This window comes from Eriocheir sinensis, chromosome 45 (genome assembly GCF_024679095.1).
Source record: "Eriocheir sinensis breed Jianghai 21 chromosome 45, ASM2467909v1, whole genome shotgun sequence".
NCBI lineage: Eukaryota > Metazoa > Arthropoda > Malacostraca > Decapoda > Varunidae > Eriocheir > Eriocheir sinensis.
This window is the reverse complement of record NC_066553.1, coordinates 8345703-8367124: the sequence shown is the minus strand read 5'-3', so window position 1 is coordinate 8367124 and position 21422 is coordinate 8345703. Positions and strand designations below refer to the sequence as shown.

Here is a 21422-nt window from a genome sequence, read left to right as displayed (position 1 = left end):
TGTACATGCAGTGTTGCCCTGAAGCCACATCACCAATATTATATGAACAATTTGTATACATCTTTTATGTAACAAAACAAAGCATATGTGTTTGATAATAAAGAAAATGGCAATAGCATTCGTGTCATTGTCAAATAATCTTAATTTTAATTTTATGAAAGAAAAATATTATGTGCTATTTTGATTTGCTTTATGCATATACAATACAATGTAAATATTATTCATATCTGAAGAGAATTATATGACTGCATGACATTTTTACACCAAATTATAATGCACCATTTTAAAGAATATGCACCTTGTGTTAAATATAATCTATTAAGACGTTTCTGTATTACTAAATTCATCATTGTGTATAATGTTCTCTTTTTGCTATGGTGTTAGCATGAGCATATTTGTTAATTTGAACTGCATGTTGTAAAATATAACATGCTTTATTCTTTTATATGGAAATAATTCTCTCTCTCTCTCTCTCTCTCTCTCTCTCTCTCTCTCTCTCTCTCTCTCTCTATATATATATATATATATATATATATATATATATATATATATATATATATATATATATATATATATATATATATATATATATATATATATATATATATATATATATATATATATATATATATATATATATATATATATATATATATATATATATATATATATATATATATATATATATATATATATATATATATATATATATTTAGTAGTATCCCTATATATTTAGTAGTATTTCTGAATGTGTATATTCTATATTACTACAACCACTTTCTTGTACATATAAAAAAAATTATTTTAAATGTAGTGATGAAAAAATAATTAGAAAAAATCAGAAACTCATACATTGGCTGACAAGGTATTTGAAAAATACAAAAGTTATATCTAAATCTTACATGAAAAATCAAGGCAAACTATAAGACACCAGATGGACAGACATTTATATAGTGAAAACCAAAGTGTGGATTTACTTAAGTGAAGAATAATGAAAGTGAAGAAAAAGTGAAAACTGCCAAAATTAAGTCAGTAAGGAGTGATGTGAACAGACATGTGCTCTCAGAGTGGTTTTCCTCGAGGATCTGTAATTGCAGTAAGGGCAAGGAAAGGGCTTTTCCCCAGTGTGAGTAAGTATATGTGATCGCAAACTCCCTTTTTGAGTGAAACTTAATGAGCAAAAAGAGCACGAATATGGCCTCTCCCCAGTGTGTGTGCGCTCATGGTTTTGGAGGTTAGTAGTAAAACTGGTGGTGTAGGAACAATACTGGCATTGGTGACTCTTGTGTCTGTTGACTGAGCCCCGCCCAGCTCCCGTGGGTCCTCGCCAGCCACCACTCTCAGCACCCACCTGTAGAGAATGCCCAGCTGATTCAGAGTGTTTGGATTCAGAGTTCAGAATGTAACGTTCCATAAACAGATCTGTTTTCTTAACTTTCACAGCATGCATCCCAAGTGATAAATTAGTGTGATTACAGTAGAGAAAATAGTTTGAATTTACAGTTATTTACTCCTGCTGATATGCTTGCTATGCATTTCAATGTTTTGCCAGTCAGCAGAGGTATTTTACAGGAAATGTTTAGTACATTTCCTGTACAAGCATCCTTATTATCAGTTTTATTGCAGTCAGGTTAACTGATAAACTGCTACTGGGCGGTGGTGAGCTATCCTTGTGGTGCAGCAGTATTAAAAAAAGGTTGCAATTACAGTATCGATAAAGAAAACATTCCAGTATCTTAGGAGGATGACACTGCATCTACTTGCAAAGTAAAGGTGTAGTAGGCCTCTTTGTTTTTGTATAATTGCTTTCCAAAGTTGAATTTTGGCGCGAATGGTAACTCCTCTGTCAGGGCAGGAGGGAGGGGAAGGGGATAGGGCGGGACGAGTGGGGGGGACTTGTTGTCATGGAAACGGGAGAGACAGCAGCACTGTCAATGCCAGCAACAAGTGGCGCTGTGGTAAGACATGTCATGCAAACTTGTTTGTGTGTGTGTGTGTGTGTGTCTCTCTCTCTCTCTCTCTCTCTCTCTCTCTCTCTCTCTCTCTCTCTCTCTCTCTCTCTCTCTCTCTCTCTCTCTCTCTCTCTCTCTCTCTCTCTCTCTCTCTCTCTCTCTCTCTCACACACACACACACACACACACACATATATATATATATATATATATATATATATATATATATATATATATATATATATATATATATATATATATATATATATATATATTTATACTTTTTTTTTACAACAAAGGAGGCAGCTCAAGGGTACACAAAAAAGGAAACAATAATAAAAAAAGCCCGCTACTCGCTGCTCCCAAAATAGAATCAAAAGAGGTGGCCGAAAGAGAGGTCAATTTCGGGAGGAGAGGTGTCCTGATACCCTTCTCTTGAAAGAGTTCAAGTTGTAGGCAGGAGGAAATACAGATGAGGGAAGATTGTTCCAGAGTTTACCAGTGTAAGGGATGAAAGAGAGAAGATGCTGGTTAACTCTTGCATAAGGGGTTTGGACAGTATAGGGATGAGCATGAGTAGAAAGTCGTGTGAACTGGGGCCGCGGGAGGGGGGGAGGCATGCAGTTAGCAAGTTCAGAAGAGCAGTCAGCGTGGAAATATCGATAGAAGATAGAAAGAGAGGTAACATCACGACGGAATTTAAGAGGTAGAAGACTATCAGTAGGAGGAGGAGAGCTGATGAGACGAAGAGCCTTAGACTCCACTCTGTCCAGAAGAGCTGTGTGAGTGGAGCCCCCCCACACGTGAGATGCATACTCCATACGAGGGCGAACAAGGCCCCTGTATATGGATAGCAACTGCGTGGGGGAGAAGAACTGGCGGAGACGATACAGAACGCCCAACCTCGAGGAAGCTGATTTAGCGAGAGAGGAGATGTGAAGTTTCCAGTTAAGATTTTGAGTAAAGGATAGACCGAGGATGTTTAGTGTTGAAGATGGTGATAGCTGAGTGTTGTCGAAGAATAGGGGATAGGTGTTTGGAAGATTGTGTCGAGTTGATAGGTGGAGAAATTGAGTTTTTGAGGCACTGAAGGACACAAGGTTCCTTCTGCCCCAATCGGAAACGATAGCAAGGTCTAAGGTTAAGCGTTCTGCAGCCTCCAGTCTGGAGTCGTGTACTTCCTGTTGAGAGGGTCTTCTATTGAAAGAAGTTGAATAATGCAGAGTGGAGTTGTCGGCGTATGAGTGGACAGGACAGTTCGTTATGGAAAGGAGATCATTGATGAATGACAGGAAGAGAGTGGGTGATAGGACAGAGCCCTGTGGAACACCACTGTTGATAGGTTTAGGGGAAGAACAGTGACCGTCTACTACCGCAGAGATAGAATGGCCAGAGAGGAAACTGGAGATAAAGGAACACAGAGAGAGGGATAGAAACTGAAAGAGGGCAGTTTAGAAAGCAAAGACTTGTGCCAGACTCTATCGAAGGCTTTCGATATGTCTAGCGCAACAGAGAAAGTTTCACCGAAATGGCTAAGAGAGGATGACCAAGAGTCAGTTAAGAGCAAGAAGATCGCCAGTAGAACGCCCCTTGTGGAACCCATACTGGTGATCAGATAGAAGGTTAGAAGTGGAAAGGTGCTTTTGAATCTTCCGGTTAAGGATTGATTCAAAAGCTTTAGATAGACAGGAAAGTAAAGCTATAGGGCAGTAGTTTGAGGGATTGGAACAGTCACCCTTCTTAGGTACAGGCTGTACAAAGGCATACTTCCAGCAGGAAGGAAAGGTAGATGTTGATAGGCAGAGACGAAAGAGTTTGACTAGGCAGGGTGTCAGCACAGAAGCACAGTTTTTAAGGACAATAGGAGGCACTCCATCAGGTCCATAAGCCTTCTGAGAGTTGAGGCCAGAGAGGGCATAGAAAACATCATTTGGAAGAATCTTAATAACAGGCATAAAGGAGTCAGAGGGGGGATGAGTAGGAGGAATATGCCCAGAATCGTCCAAGGTGGAGTTCTTACAGAAAGTTTGAGTGAAGAGTTCAGCCTTAGAGACAGATGAGATGGCAGTGCTGTCATCAGGGTTAAGGAGAGGAGGGAAAGAGGAAGAAGTGAAATTGGAGGAGATATTTTTGGCTAGATGCCAGAAGTCACGGGAAGAATTAGAAGAAGCAAGGTGTTGACATTTTCTATTGATAAAAGAAGTTTTGGTAAGTCGGAGAATAGATTTGGCACGATTCCGGGCTGAAATGTAAAGGTTATAGTTATATATATATATATATATATATATATATATATATATATATATATATATATATATATATATATATATATATATATATATATATATATATAATGAGCTTGCACAAGGTATTTTGAACTGCCACAGGGCTCCAATGTGAGACTATTTATTCTTTATTAGGTTACTTAATTCTAATTCATTGGAAATAAAACAGCGTCGCTTTTCATGCTTAGCCGATGGCATTGATCCATGTTAAAGAAAATGCTTTCCTCTTTCATGATCATGCTTAGCCTTTCCTCTTTCATGCTTAGCCTACGGCATTGATCCATATAAAAGAAAATGCTTTCTTGATAAGCCAATATAATTCTCATCCATATGAAATAGACTGAGTGATAAAAAATAACAAGCTACTTTCTTTCTTTTGGGGAGGGGGGCATTCATCATTCATGTTATTAGGTGGGGATGCAGTGCTTGCCTCGCTGTCTCCCATGACTGATGGTGGGTGAATGGGAGAGTGCGGGTGGCTGGGCTGAGCAGCGCGTGACTCATTGTATTTACCTATTTGTAGTCTACCAGGCCTGAGCTAAGCTCTAAAAGTCCCGTCACCATTTCTACATTCATCCAGCCTTTCCTTCATTTGTTGGACACTGCTCTAGATTTTCTCTCTAGGAGAGGATCAAAGACAAGCTCCGGGGTGCAGCATGAGCTAAGCAAGATGGTACCACTATAAACACTTGCCTGTACCATAATTGGTGACAGAAAAAAAAAAAGGCCAAAGATCTCAGTTAACACTACATACCAGGACAATGCTCAAATACCACAGAAGCAGAATTGAGTATTAAGTTGTTGTGTATTGGAACAGTAAATATTGTTTTCTGCTGGGATTCTTTTTTACAGCTCTTTTAATTTGTAAAATACACAATATATTTATGAACAAACATTTGGCAACAATTTAACCTCAGGCTGGGGAAATGGCAATCAACAGGTAACATAAAGCAACATATAAAAAAAGTTCACCATAAACATTGTTTATGTGCAGCACTACAAATTCTCATCTATTTCTTGCCCCACATCAAAATCATGTTTTCATGTACTATTTATTTTTTCTCGTCACACAAGACTATTCTTCTTTATTGCAGTGGTTGTAGTACTACATGAATGAAGCAGTTCAGCTGTTCAGCAGCTGAATCTTATTTTTCCCCTTGCCCACCAAATCATTTTTTTTCAAGTAGGGACTACACATGTAACTCAAAGATGAAAACTGCTTGATGAAGACAGTATTCTTGCAGTTCCTTGGTTCTTTGAGGTGCTAAACTTCTCTTTACTTCTCTACCAACAATACAGAATATCATTACCCAATTCTACCTGTAGGGGAACATTTTTCCAGAACACACACACACACACACACACACACACACACACAGCACGAGCCTAGTACGGCTCTTTTCCAGTATTTCACAACTATGTAAATATACACACACACACACACACACACACACACAGCACGAGCCTAGTACGGCTCTTTTCCAGTATTTCACAACTACGTAAATACACACACACACACACACACACACACACACACACACACACAGCACGAGCCTAGTACGGCTCTTTTCCTGTATTTCACAACTAGGAAAATACACACACACACACACACACACACACCATAATAAGAATGGAATGTAAAGTGTATTTACAAATTACTTCCAAATAGAAATGATATAAGGAGGTATGTACTGCATCAGAGGTTTAAATGGAGGATATGCTTGTAACAATGCAGTCATAATGTATATATACTGTGACAGGTCATAACAGCACTAGTATTATTAACCTATTAAAATTTGAGGAAGAATGTGCTAATATAGAACTCTGGCAGGTGCTTTTAAGCTCTCTCTGCACCCTACATTTAAATGTATTTTTCAGTGCTGGCTCCAGTATTAAGTTGGTATTGGGGTACATGATAAAATAATCACTTGCAGGGATAAAAATTATCAGTAGCCCACACCTCATTCAAGTTACCTGAAGAATGATGGACCCACAAATGGTTCTTGAGGCTGCTCTTCTCGGTCGCACGATACAGACAGTGACTACAAGCATATGGTTTTTCACCAGTGTGAGTACGAATGTGCCTTTTTAGATTCTCTGTCTGAGAGGCTCTGAATGGACAGTAGGGACAGGCATATGGTTTTTCGCCTGTGTGTGTGCGTGAATGTTTCTTCAAGTTTGTATGAACGTTTGTGGTGTAGGAGCAGAAGGTGCACTTCAATATCCTGCTAGATGAAGAAAGGCTCTTCCCTGCTCCTGTTGTTCCTCTCCTCCCAGGCCTGAGATCGTCAGTATTCACCCTTACCTGTAGAGGATTTCCCATCTTAATTATGAATTTAATAAAAAAGCAATAATAGAGAAAAACTGATATCTGATAACCCACTTTTGAAATATGATTTTGTATCACAGCACACTGTGGGAATACTAGTGAATGTTAATTTTCCTGTGGTGCGGCATTGATCTTGTGTCAATTTTGTGTAATGAAGAAAATAAATAGGTTTGGTATTTTTCAGGCCAGTGTTGTCAAACTTGTACCTTTTTTTTTAAATGTTTCAAGGTAAGTATTTTTTTTATACAAATACCTCTCACTTTGCAAATATGCCATCCTTTCTGCCTTTGTTTGCTTTCCACCTCCAACTCTTGTAAAAAAAAATAATAATCTCTCTCTCTCTCTCTCTGTATATAAAACACCCAAAATACAGCATGAGCCAAGCAAGATGGCACCACAATAAAACACTTGACTGCCCCATAATGGGCTGGTGCCAACCACCAAGTCCCACCAAGACAGCCTATCAGCACCATAAGCTAATTATAAAACAAACAAACAAAAAACAAAGCAAAAAAAACACGAACAGAGGATAAAGTGACATGACTGTAGGTGTGCCAACTCAAATAGTATAACCATGAGCTGTCAGGGTTCCATCTGGTGTTTAATTTTTATTGCGTTGTTTACATCTCCATTATTTCCATCACAAATTTTCTCTATCAAGCAATTAATAGAATGGCATAGTCCCTACTCATGAAAGATGGCTAAAGTTACATCAATTTTTAAGAGAGGAGGCTGAAATACTGGGTAATTACAGACCTATTAGTCTAACCTTAGTAGAGGATAAGTTACTGGAGAGCATTATTAAGGATTCTGAACACTGATTTCATAATGAGATCCTATTTGTCCAACCTACTGACTTTTTATAATGATTTCTTCTCAATTTACAACATGACAAAATTACTAGTACAGGCTGAGAATCCTTTATCTGAAATTCCAAAATCCAAAAACCTCCAAAATCCAAAAATATTTTGAATGCTGACATGACACGTCACAAATGGAAAATTCCACAAAGTGATGGGAAGGTTCCACACTACATACAACTGTTGTGTGCTGCTCAGGGTTGCAAGGTTCGCGGTTTACCTGCCCAATTGGGAGGGTAAAGTTCCTGCTGTGTTGACACCTTGGGCGTAAAAACATCTACCCGCCACCACTGTGGGTTTTGGGCAGCTTTTGGGATGGGATTGGGTGGGAACACAGTCCACGACCTGGCAACTCTGGTGCTGCTATGTGTTATTTTGTTGTCAGCAGTCATCTCAGTAACCTCAAATAACTCATTTCCACTGCCTGCACTCTAGACCTCTGACTGTCATTCCAGGCCCACGTTTCACATGCATATGTGAGGGTTGGTACTATTATTGTATTTCTCAAATCCCTCTTTACCTCCATGCTCACACTTCTGCCATTCATGATTCGTCCCAAAGACCCTACCACCCTTCTTCCTTGCAATGCCCTTTCTCTTATCTCTCCCTCCGTATCACCATGCTTACACATAACTGATCCAAGGTACTTAAACTCATTGACCTCCTCCATTTCTTCACCCTTCAAAATTATTTTGCATTCTTTTTCACATTCAATTCCCACTCTATATTGGCATACAAAATCTACAACCTCACTTCTACTTTGCTCACAAACCATCACTTTATTTTTGTTGACATTTACTTTCAGCTTTCTCCTTTTACAGACACTATCAAAAACACTGACCAAATTTTGTAAGTCACTTTCATTTTCTGCAATGAGAACTGTGTCATCAGCAAACAGTATCAAATTCAGTACCCACTCCTTCCCTCATTGAACATTCTTACTCCAACTTCCCCAACTTTGCCCTTCATTTCTCTAATAACACCATCCATATAAATATTAAATAACCATGGTGACATGACACACCCTTGTCTTAAGCCTATTTTTATCTCAAAATGTTCACTTGTTTCTCCAGTAATTTTGACACATGCAGATGCATCCTCATAGAATGATTTTATTGCACTAAGCAGTTTTCCTCCCACACCATAAATTTTTAAAACATCCCACAATGCAATCCAATCGACTCTGTCATAAGCTTCTTCCAAATCCATGAAGGCAGCGTATAGTTTCTTTCCTTTTGCTATTATTTTTACTACACCCATCCTGAAGGAGAATATCTGATCCACACATCCCCTTCCCTTCCTAAAGCCTCCTTGTTCTTCACTGATTTTTTCTTCTGTAAGTCTATGCACCCTCTCTATTATGACTTTTCCATATACCTTTCTGGGTATACTCAGGAGACTTATACCTCTATAGCTCCCACATTCCCTTCTCCTGCCCTTCCCCTTGTAAACTGGGACAATGATGGCTTTCGTCCAGTCTGGTGGCACCCCCATCCCATGCTACTTCACATATCTTGACCATCCATTTAACAACTACATCTCCTCCACACTTCAACATTTCTGCTGTGATTCTATCAATTCCTGCTGCCTTTTCATTTTTTAATCTTTTTATTGCCTGATTTACTTCTTCATATGTTATACTTCTTTCTTTATATACTCCTCCTCTACCTCTACTCAAAACTGCTGCTGTTACAGCTGCTGGACATCCATCCTCAAAATTCATTAAATTTTTGAAATATTCTTTCCATCTCTCTTTCACAGCTTCCCCGTTTTTCAACATCTTTCCATTCTCATCCATAACTTCATTTATTTTACTTGAGGAGATATTTTCTGCATTTCTTTCCAATATGATTTCCTGTTCCTTTTATATTTTTCACTTAGTCTTTTTCCAAAGTCTTCATCAACTCTCTTCTTACTTTCTTTTATTGCTTGTTTTAAGGGGCGCGCCTATGGGTCTCCTCCTGCGCATATGGTACGTCCAATAGCTTTGAAATTGTAGTATGTTGTTTGTTGATGTAAAGAAATGATATTCTGCGAATTTCATCAAAATCGGGTGAAGTTTAGGAGAGACTCAAACAAAGCGTGTTTTTCATTTTTTTGTTTCACAGGCTTTATTTTTCAGTTAATCGCTTTGAAAAAAAATACCATAGAAACTTTGTTTACCTATCTACATTTTGTTGGAAGTGAATTTTTGATTTTTTGTTTTGTCTTCGAAGAAAAAAAATTACAATTTTTTGTCACTTATTATTTTCTCCACTCTGTGTCCCGTTTTCTTTTGACATTTTTGAAAATCCATTTCCAACAAAAAATCGCCCTTTAGTTGTAGTTTAAAATGATACCTAACAAAGTCATTCAGACGTTTTACCGATTTTGTGAAATTATTTGAAGGTTAAAAAGATACTTTTCGAGATATCGGCTCCTAAAGATTTTTTTTACATTTCTCCCTGTCTTGCCATTTGTATTTATCTGATTGGTATGAAATTCTCACATATGACTGTATATACCTTGTTGACTTACCTCAGAATGATAAGGCATCTGGTCCCCCTTTCTAAGAAAGTATTACTCACTCGCAGGTGAGGGTGTCAGAAGGCGCCACCTTCCTCATTGTGGCCAGGTAGCGCGAGTGCCGCGGGAGTGCCTTGCTTCTACACTACTCTCTTGCTTGTTTTCTGAGGTTTGGCCGCTCCATAAGCCCTCTTGATGTTGGTGACTTTTTCTGGTTGCCTTGCGCTTGTACATCATTTGTCAGGACGTTTTTTTGGCTGGAGAGGAGAGAAAAGTACGACATACTTTTCCCGTCTGTCTCTCGCTTGGCACTGGCGTGGTGGCACCTCTCTTCCTCCCCTGCCTCTCCGCATGAAGAAGAGAGGATGACAAATGACAAAATTTACGAAGAAATAAAATATTCTAATGCAATTTTTACGTATATACGAATGATACCGCATATGTTGACAAGAGCGTCTTATGACGCGCATGTCCGACTATTACTCTAAAGCCCCCCCAAGGGGAAGGGGTTTTAATTTTACGAAAACAAACCTCACCACATGGTAATTTAGGGTTTCCCGGCCACGCTGAGCGAAAAACATGTACTCGTCCGACTTTAAATATATTTGCTCAGCCACATTTCTTTCTTGAGTTTTCTTAAAAGTTCCTTTTTCTCTTTTACTATCCTCCTTATCTCTTCTGTCCACCATGAATTTCCTTTTCTTTTTCCATCTCTCACCACTTTCATCCCTAACACTTTTTTGTTGTAGTTACCAATATTTCTTTAAATGTTCCAAAACCTTTTTCAATATTTGTACTATCTTTTACACTTTCCCATTTTTCACTTAAGGCCTCTGCCAGTTCATGTTTATACTCATCTTTTATTTCTTTTTCATGTAACTTTTCTATCTTCAGTATTTCCTTTTTTACTTCACCTTTCTTTTCAAACACCCACTTTTCTTTCAGCTTTAACTTTGCCAGCACTGCAAGATGGTTAGATCCATCGAACATTCCTCTTACTACCTTCGCGTCACAAATTTCTTTTCCAAGTCTTTCATCTACTGCCACATAATCAATCAATCCTTTTTGCTCATTATCTTCTCCCCTCCTCCATGTGTATTGGTGGATATTCTTGTGCTGAAAGAAGGTGTTTGCTAGGAACATTCCCCTCTCAGCACAGACATCCACCAGGCACTCTCCATTTTCATTCTTCCCAGGTATCCCCCATTTTCCCACCACATCCATCACCCACTTTAGCATTCATATCTCCCATCATAATAAGTTTCCTTTCTTTCTCAAAGCTCTTTAGACATGTATTTACTTCCTCCCAAAAAGCTTCCCTTTCTCTCAGTCCTTTTTTACTTTTCACATTTACTGGTGCATAAATACACACCCATGCATACTTTACTAAACCTACTTTTCCTTTCACCCACACAATTCTTGATCCCTTCCAACCATAATCAGTCACACCATTCCACACTCTTTCAGACATCACAATAGCACATCCTTCCTTACTCCTGCCCATAGCTGGGCGTTATCGTGATAAGTTATCGCGATACTTTATCACTGCTAACAAAATCGGGTTATCGGCCATCCGCTACTTATTTAAATATATATTGGTATCTTCGTTACTTTTGTAAGCAAACCAGCGATAATCGCTACTTTTTTTCCGCCTCTCAGAAAAAAAAAACGTTGTCTCCTCCCTACTGCCCATGCTCAGACCAGCAAGCGTAGACCTGTACAGTCTTACAAAGCTTTTTAACCGTAATTAAGAGTTGCTGGAAGGCTGAATCAGACATACAGTACCACCATCCTCGCTGTTTCTAGAACGACACTCTGTACATGTAAATACAACTTGTACAGAGTGTCGTTCTAGAAACAACGGGGATGGTGGTAGTGGTACTGTATGTCTGATTCAGCCTTCCAACAACTCTTAATTACGGTTAAAAAGTTTTGTGAGACTGTACAGGTCTACGCTTGTTGGTCTGAGCATGCGCAGTTCACAAGAGACCAGTGTTTGTGAACAAAAGCGCCATTTTTGATGGTGGGGACGCCAAATAACACACCACCGGTTCAGGCGTTTCTAGTATTACCGTCCATATGTACGTGTCAACGTGTGGTTTTCAGGTTTTGTAAGTTTTCTAAAATACAGATAATAAAATTTTGAATTCATCTATGTTTTTTATTTGAAATATCAATATAGTATCATTTTCGCCTATCAGACTTATCGCTAGCTAGTATTGGAATTGTGGATTAATATCGGGTATCGGTTATCTGTTATCACCTACATTTGTGTTTCCAGTTAACGAATATCGGTTATCACCGATAAGGTTTTCCATTATCAGTTATCGGGAATAAGGTTTTCTGTTATCGTGCCCAGCTATGCTCCTGCCTCTATACTTCTCATCTACCCCCGTCCATACAACACCCCCAAGGCACACCCTCCCACGTACCTTCTCTACCATCACTCACACCAGTTCCTCAAATATGTGTTTCACTCACTCCCAAGACATCCACCCTACCATTTACAAAATTTTTAATCATCACTTTCCTCTTTTCCTCACCACCTAAACCATTCACATTTATAGACACCAGTCTCATATAATCCTTTCTCACCATATATACAACACTTTCGAAGTTTGAAAAGTCAGTTTCAGCTCTCTCTCAATTGTGCTCACACTGAGAGCTCTTTTAGGAGCAAGAGGAGGCTTATGAGGAGTCGAGGTCACTGGCTGTGGACACTCAGGCGTGGAATCAGACGCGAAAGATACAAAACACTTTCCTCCTGCCATTGTTACAGTCATGGAAACACTGAGAATGGCACGGAGAAGTTGTGTGGTGGCCTAGGAGTCATGCTGACCCACAGAAACCCCACAGAAACTTAAAAATTACGGCGGAAAAAGGCAGATCGAAGAAAAAAGTAAAACAGAATTTGTACCTACCTTCAGCGTTTACCACGCAGGGGTAACTTTCTGGCATTCTTTAAAGTGAAAAAGGTGCGCGTATATATATATATATATATATATATATATATATATATATATATATATATATATATATATATATATATATATATATATATATATATATATATATATATATATATATATATATATATATATATATATATATATATATATATATATATATATATATATATATATATATATATATATATATATACACACACACACACTGCACATTGCAAAGGTTTATAGAAAGTTCTCATTCAAGAAAATTGATGTAATATGTACTATCACTATGCATGTCAGACCTTACTTAGAATTTGCAGTACAGTTTGTCTCATTATGCAAAAGCCATCGCCAAGTTAAAAGGTGTTCAACGTAGGACAATAATGGTGATCTCTTCTCTCCGAGGAAACATACGTTCTCTCTTGAGAAATGTCCCCATAAAGGGAAACTGACTGAATGTCTCAAAATACTTCAGCTTTACAAATGTGGTGAAATCCAAATTGTTAAGAATTGCGGATGTGTCACAAACATAAAGTAAAGGTACAAAACAAACTGAAGTGTAAATTAATAAATTCAAACAGCACCAAATTTATTTTCACCAATTTTAATGTACAAGAATGGAACAAGCTCCCACCTTCAATTGTTCAATGAACCACAATTAATTAATTTAAAAACAAACAACCACCACTTACTTTCAATATGTGTTTTATGTGCAAAGTCATGGTGGTCATTTAATAATGTTCCACTTCAGTTTAAGGACAGATCACCTAGTTTGGACCATAAGGTCTGTGCAATGTGAATTTCTATATAAATTTCAATAAAATCATTGATTTTAGATTTTTATAATTAAGGGTGACAGATTTACTGCATAGGGAATAAAATGCCTAGTATATTTATCTATGTATTTACCTTTTTTTCTACTTTTCAAAAGTAAAATTAGGTTTGTTGTTACCTCAGGTCTTGTTGAAATGCAAATATTTATGAGGGTACATGTTAATTAAAAAAATCAAATGTGAAGTATAGAAAGGTTTTCACTATGTTCATCAAAACTATTATTTTTCCTTCATGCTGAGTAAACCTTTATCATGATACTGCTACCACTTAAAAATTAATAATTTTTAACCACCATACAATCATATTTTCAAGAGGCACACACTTTCATTTACAACATGCTCTTTTATTCTAGTATTAAGTTTTCACAATCTATTCACTTAGCTGGATTTTATAGCATTCAATTTTAAGACTAATATATATATATATATATATATATATATATATATATATATATATATATATATATATATATATATATATATATATATATATATATATATATATATATATATATATATATATATATATATATATATATATATATATATATATATATATATATATATATATATATATATATATATACACAATTACATTTTCTTTTATAATATGACCTAATAGCTAAACACAAGCAAGCTTAAAATAACTTTAAATATACTGTTGAGAGATACGCAGACATTTATATTAGGCTTTCATGTACTGATTTTGCCATATGCTCTTAAAAATGCAATTTAAAAAAAATCATGTACCTACACATTACATATTTCCTTTGTAAGGATACACAAGGATATAAGGAGAATACAAGAGGCCAGATGGCCTTAACAAGAGCCCAGAGAGCTTGCCCTTCCTTTTCAGATTATAGCTATTATTTTCATATAAGGCACTATTATTCTGTAATGGTTTGTTGACTACTTCATACCATGGTATGGTGATGCTGTATGAAAAGTTAACACATGAATTTTCAGAGAGTCTTTGCGAGATGTGCGATGAGAACAGTAGGAGCAAGCAAATGGCTTTTCTCCAGTATGAATAAATGTGTGTGTCTTCAGTCTCTCCTTGGTGGTAAATGATGCTGAGCAGTAGGAACAAGTGAAGGGCTTCTCTCCAGTGTGAGTGCGTATGTGGTTTTTTATGCTTGAAGTGAGTTTGGTCTTGTATGTGCAGTAAGGGCACTGGTATGACTTGTCTCCAGCTTGGCTCCTCTCCTCAAGGGGAACAATTCCTGGATTAAGCGTTGGTTCAACACCCGCCAGACTCATCTGTTGGGAATGCCCAGCTGGTTTATTTTCAGAATAAAAGGGCACTTTACAGTAGTAGCCCTTTACTATTATGATAAGATTTATTAAGTAATGAAAATAACATCAAGATGCACAATCATATTGGTCAACATAGTATGCATTACAGTAAATGGAAGTCTGTTTTGATGGTTACATAAAATCTATACCTTCAAGCATTGTTAGGTGAGCTCAACAAACGTTCATTTCAGTATATTAAATGGAAAATATTTATGCAGGTTCTGCAGAGTTGTGTAACAGGTACTAACCAATAAGTATTGTGCATATCTTGTACCATGAAAAATATATGCTATTGACAATTATCTATAGCATATATGAAAATTTTTCCATCATCTTTGGGACACTACATCTCCGAGAAGTAAAACATTATTTTTTTCTATTATAATAAAACAAATAAAATAAAATCAGGTCCACAACTATGAAAGCTGTCAAACACATGTTGATCATATTCACTAATTATTATCTGGGCTCTCCACTGATGGAAAAATTTGCACTCTTCTGTGAATCAACATGTGTGTGTTTAGGGTATCTTTTCTTGCAGATCTGTACGAGCACACGCTGCAAGCATACGGCTTTTCTCCAGTGTGTGTACGCATGTGTTTCTGAAGGCTTGCCTTTGTAGTTAGGGTAAAGGAACATACTGAGCACATGTATGGCTTTTCTCTTGTATGAGTTAAAATATGCTTCCTGAAACTAGTGTCAACAAGGGTGATAAATTTACAATATGGACACTTCAGTACATTATGTGGGAGACTGGAGGCAGTTGCTTCTGGTGGGGCTCCTGTCATGCCCATCCTCAGTGTGGCATCCTCCAACCCCACCTGTTGAAAATGTATATCTTACTTTTCTGTCCCTTAGCATGGGAACTGTTACATCTATGTCATCAGGCTCTTAAGAGAGTAAGATTATTCCAACAAAAGCTTACTTTGACACAAGAAATGTTGTAGGACAGACACAACACATGTCTCTTGAGATAATTATACTTTTATTAAACTTTTCACAAGATAACAGTTAATATGAATCAATATTTCTTTTCGTTAAACAAATTCTATATGTTAATTATTTATAATTTATGAAGCTTTGTGTAAACAAATTATCATCCTGAAACTCCTTTGTTGAAAGGCAGAATATGCAACATCTTAACTATTGACTAACATTGTGCAGTATGAAATGATGAATTAAAAAAATACAGTAGCAGTGGCAGTAGCCTTTCATCTATCACTGCACAGAAACTGTTTTTCACAGTATTTTCTTTAATGGCTAAGTAGCATAAGTATTCAAAATTACATTTGTAAGATAAATTTCAGTCTTCCTTTTCTCGACAGCTTTTACTCGTGTACCCATGGCTCAGGGTCTAAGACTCGATGCCCCTCCGGATGTCATGTGGCAGAACTGGGGTTCAAACCTCCTCACCCTGGCTCTTAACTTCCATAGGTTGATGCTCTAACCCATTAGATCACTGCACTCCTTTGCAAGAAATTTGAATAAAACTGCCATATTTTTGTATAAAGTTTTGAATGGGAAAAAAAAAAAAAAAAAAAAAAAAAATCCTGGTTTAATTTTTCCCCTATGATAGCATGAGACAGATTCCAAATCTCTGGATAAACTTTTTTGTTCTGTAATATTGTGGTTGAAGAAGCATGAGGATATTCATTTCAATTTCATGTGTCATTATTTTATCCACTTTGCCTTTCAGACAAAGAAAACATAACATGAAATATCCAATACAAAATATAAAGCATAGCAATACAGTTTTTGTGTAGTATCATGCTAACATAGAACAGTACATTAATAATTACACTTATTATTGTAATCAAATCTTATGAATTTTCATGGCTTTGATGAGTTAGCATGTGATTTTTTAGTGAATCCTTCCGTGATGACCGGTAGGCACACACACTACACTGAAAAGGCTTCTCCCCAGTGTGTGTGCGAATGTGTGTTGTTAGTCGGTCTTTGGTTGCGAAAGAGAAAGTACATAAGGGGCAGGAGAATGGCTTTTCTCCTGTATGAGTGTGAAGGTGATTCTTGAGGTTTGTGGTGACATTAGAGGAGTAGTCGCAGTAGGGGCAGTGGTGTAGCTTCCCGGTGGAGGAAGAGCTGCCACGGGCTCCCCAGCCAGCAGTCATAACTCCTCCTCCACCTCCTCCTCTTCTGCCAATCCACATCTGTTGAGGATGTCTGACTTACTCAGGGTCACCCAGGTGTCATGATGACATCATGAACTCTTTATTCAACAACTTCATTTATGTTTTTTTTAATGTGATAAAAAGCCACTCAAGTATTTCCCTGCAAGCTAGGAAGATCTAACTTATAATTTATTCTTCCACCTTTCACTATTATGGTTTAAAGATATAAGCTTCAATATCAACATTTGTTTTTTATAAAAATAAAGAAAACTATTCAGTTTCTGCATCCTCCACTACAGTTCTGATTTTTTCATGTTCACTCTGAATGATTGCAATTCAGTTATAGAAGACTATTTTTGACTTCTGTTTGCAGTTGTGTGCCTCTTTACACGTCTACAAAACTATTACACTGAACTCTAAATAAATGTGAAGTAATCCATCTTCAAAGTATCAGTACCATATATGAGATGAGCTTCAAGGAGTGAGAATTCCATAAAAACACAACTATGAAAACTCTCCAGTAAGTTAAAGATTTGATTTTTCAATCCTGCACATAAGTATGCTTTTGATTATAAACAAAACTTAGTAAATATGTTGGAATGTACATTTTATCCATATGCAAACGTACAAGACATTGAAGACATACTGTTAAATAGCCATAGTGAAAACATTCTTATAATGTTTCAAAATAAAAACATCACTTTTATATGCTATCATTTTTGTATATACGCAACAAACTGGGGAAAAGTCTTGAAAGTTCACTAACAACAAACAACATCTTTCTATTTGATACAATTTTCATCTCCTAATATTTTGCAATGATGAAATTAAATCAAGCGTTGAGAGAGCCAAGAGTCTGGTGTGGATGCCTTGAGGTGATGTGGCTCTTCAGTGAAAACATCCTGGATGAACGGTAGGGACAGTGGGGACATGGGTAAGGTTTCTCCCCTGTATGGGTTCGAATATGTGTTTCAAGATTTCCTTTCCTTGAGCAACTGTATGGACAATGAGGGCAAGCAAACGGCCTCTCTCCAGTATGAACAATTAAGTGTCTTTTGAGGCGGGGCAAAAGATTGGAGGAATATTCACAGTAGGGACACTTGTGGATCTTGATGTTACTAGGGCAGGTCCATGACTGCTTGGGAGTCGTTGCAGCAGTCCAGTATTCACCTCTGTCCAGCCCCACCTGCAGAGATGCCCATCTTACTTTAGGCTCCAGCTGATAATGTATTACACCACCATCCTTCTTCTTTAATTACAATCAACTATATACACATATATAGCATATGGTAAAAATACAGAAAACGTTTGAAGGAGACAGGATGATACAACATTTGTCAGAACATTCTTGAGCTACAAATCTTGAATCTAAAAGCTAAACCCATTGTTTAAAAGATCTAGAATCAAATCCTGGTCTGTCTTGAAATATACATCAATTTTTTTAATCCAGTTGATCTGGAGTGAGCTGTATGAAATGTATTTAGTGCATAATTTATGCACCTTAATATACTGTTTCCTTCATTTCCCACTTACTGGGATGTGCTTACGAGTGAGAAAAATCTGAGCTCTAAAAAAATGTTTTTAATTGCCCACCCCTCTATAGTAAGGAAAGCTATTTCTTTTAGGGAGAGAGATCTTATCTCTGCTTTCCATATACCATGCTTACATAAAATCATATATTCAAATCATATATTCAGTACTCATGCAGGAACACACACACACACACACACACTTACTTATGAAAAAAGACTGGAGAAATTGGGACTAACAACACTGGAGAGGAGGAGAGAGAGAGGGGACCTAATAGCATTATACAGGATACAAGAGGGATTGGAGAAATTGGACAGGGAAGACTTAGTGGTACGTAACAGGAGTGTGGCAAGAGGGAATAGTAAGAAATTGAAGAAGAGCGACAGTAGGAGAGACGTCAAGAAATACAGTTTTCCATACAGAAGCATAACAACATGGAACGGACTTGACGAGGAGACTGTAGAAAAACGATTCATGAATTTAAAGCCAAACTGGAAAATAAGCGTTATGGAGACGGGACAGCACAAGCCTAGTATGGCTCTTTTCCTGTATTTCACAACCAGGTAAATACAACTAGGTAAATACACACACACAGACACACACACACATTTCATAAAGTACTGCACAGACGACTAATTTGGAAAATTAAAAATAGGGGTGGAATGAATGGCTGGGGGACTTCCTAACTAACAGGGAAATGAGGACGATAATCAGGGACAAGGTTTCAAACCAGTGCCCCGTGATGAGTGGGGTCCCACAAGGCTCGGTGTTGGCCCCAATAATATTTGCTGTTTATATAAATGATATGGTGGACGGAGTGACCAACTATGTGAGTTTGTTTGCAGATGATGCAAAGCTATTGAGACGAGTGAATGATGTGAAGGACTGTGAGGCATTGCAGAGGGACCTGGATAAAATATGGGAGTGGAGTGGTACATGGCAGATGGAATTCAACCTTGGGAAATGTAAAAAAATAGTTTGGTAGGAGTGGTAGAAGATGTGAATATGATTATAAGATGGGAAGTGAGATAATATGCAGAGGAATGGAAGAAAAAGATTTGGGAGTGACTATCTCAGAAAACATGTCACCGGACAAACACATCAACAGGATAACGGGACAAACTATGAATTTGCTCAGGAACATAAGGGTGGCGTTTGTGTATTTGGACAAAGAGATGATGAAGAAAATAATAGTTACAATGATAAGGTCAAGGTTGGAGTATGCAGCAGTGGTCTGGTCTCCTCACGAAAAGAAGAACATAAGAAAGCTGGAAAGAGTGCAGAGAGTGGCAACTAAGATGGTACCGGAACTTATGGATCGGACTTATGAGGAGAGACTCAACAGCATGGGGCTCACAACCCTGGAGAGAAGAAGAGAAAGAGGAGACCTGATAGCGGTGTACAGGGTGGCGAGTGGAGTGGAGCATTTGGACAGAGAGGACCTGTGTGTGTGGAACGAGAGAGAAACGAGAGGACATGGAAAGAAGTTGAGGGCAACCACGTGTAGGAGAGATGTGAAAAAGTTTAGCTTCCCAACAGAACCATTGAGCTATGGAATAGGCTGGAGGAGGAGGTGGTTTGTGCAAGAAACATTCATGATTTTAAGGAAAAGTTGGACAAGAGCGGATATGGAGATGGGACAGTGCGAGCGTAGCTCTTTTCCCGTATGTCACAACTAGGTAAATACAACTAGGTAAATACGCACAAAGGTCCCAGCAGTACCAAGAGGTCGACTAATGAGCCTTGCTCTTATTGGGAGGGTACTTGCTGGCAATGGCGGGTCCAGCTCGTGATCAGGCTGTGGGTGAATTACACACACACACACACACACACACACACACACACACACACACAACACAACTAGGTAAATACACACACACACACACACACTCCTCACCTCAGTGGAAATAAAAGAAAAATGATGGCAAAGAGTATAAATAACAGAACCTTACTAATTTATTAAGTTAAAAATTAACATATTGCAAAAGAGAAAAGGGAAAAGAATGTTGGAGTTATTGCTCAGGATAATTTGTCACTCGAAAAACACATTAACCCTAGATTACTATCGTTGTCCAGAATCCCGGCATGGGGGATTCATTTGCGTCGCAGAAGGAAATCTGTTAGACGTACGGTGCTGTACGGCCATGACATTTCAGTTAGCAGTCTGCCCTTGGTGCATGAAGTATGTTTGTGTTTTTCCCGTTCTTAATTCCTGAACTGTTCCCAATTGTCCGGAATTTCAGACATAATAGTAATTACAGTTGTCCCTCAAATAGTACAGTTTCCAATAGTTCAGTTTTGGTTTTATGTGGATTTTTTAGGATTTTTAAATTTCCCGACGAGCAGGAAATTTAAAAATCCTAAAAGATCTTCCATGACAAGCCGTATAAAACTGAAACCGAACTATTTGAGGGACGACTGTATAACATATCAAGTATTATGCAGGCAACAGGGCTTCCAAGGCTGGAACATTTCGGGGGATGTGTGAACTCCACGTGTGGCACAACTCAACACAATCAGCCAATTCTGCCTGGCAGTGGTGCCTTCATTTGGAAAAGGTAACATTTTTTTTAAAGTTTCACATTTTTTTTCGTAATGTTATTTTTTAGTAATATGTTAAGTTTTTAGGTCATAGAATTAAGAATGTATTCTAGTTTAAGTAAAAATTTTGTAATTAAACTTTGTACCATTCCTATATGTGTTTTCAAGCCGGCAAAGATTGTCCGAAATTCCGGACATCGATAGTAACCAT

At 37.6% G+C, this 21422-nt stretch overlaps 1 protein-coding gene across 8 annotated transcripts in view; it reads right to left on the bottom strand.

Annotated features, from left to right (window-relative positions):
* Positions 1 to 840: 840 nt before the first annotated feature.
* The window catches only part of LOC126980703 (sentrin-specific protease 1-like), a 96677-nt gene continuing 76095 nt past the window's right edge, over positions 841 to 21422 (bottom strand). Inside the window, exons 6-7 of one of the 8 annotated variants that reach the window (XM_050830866.1) lie at positions 6212 to 6542; positions 1326 to 1351 (exon numbers count right to left, since the gene is read on the bottom strand). In XM_050830866.1, coding sequence (XP_050686823.1) covers positions 1341 to 1351; positions 6212 to 6542 — 342 coding nt within the window. In that variant the 3' untranslated portion in view covers positions 1326 to 1340. Of the gene's footprint in view, positions 1352 to 5076; positions 6543 to 14352; positions 14976 to 15751; positions 15833 to 16537; positions 17180 to 17224; positions 18327 to 21422 lie in introns of those variants that run through there. The other 7 variants (XM_050830856.1, XM_050830882.1, XM_050830872.1 and 4 more) reach the window with 7 other exon arrangements.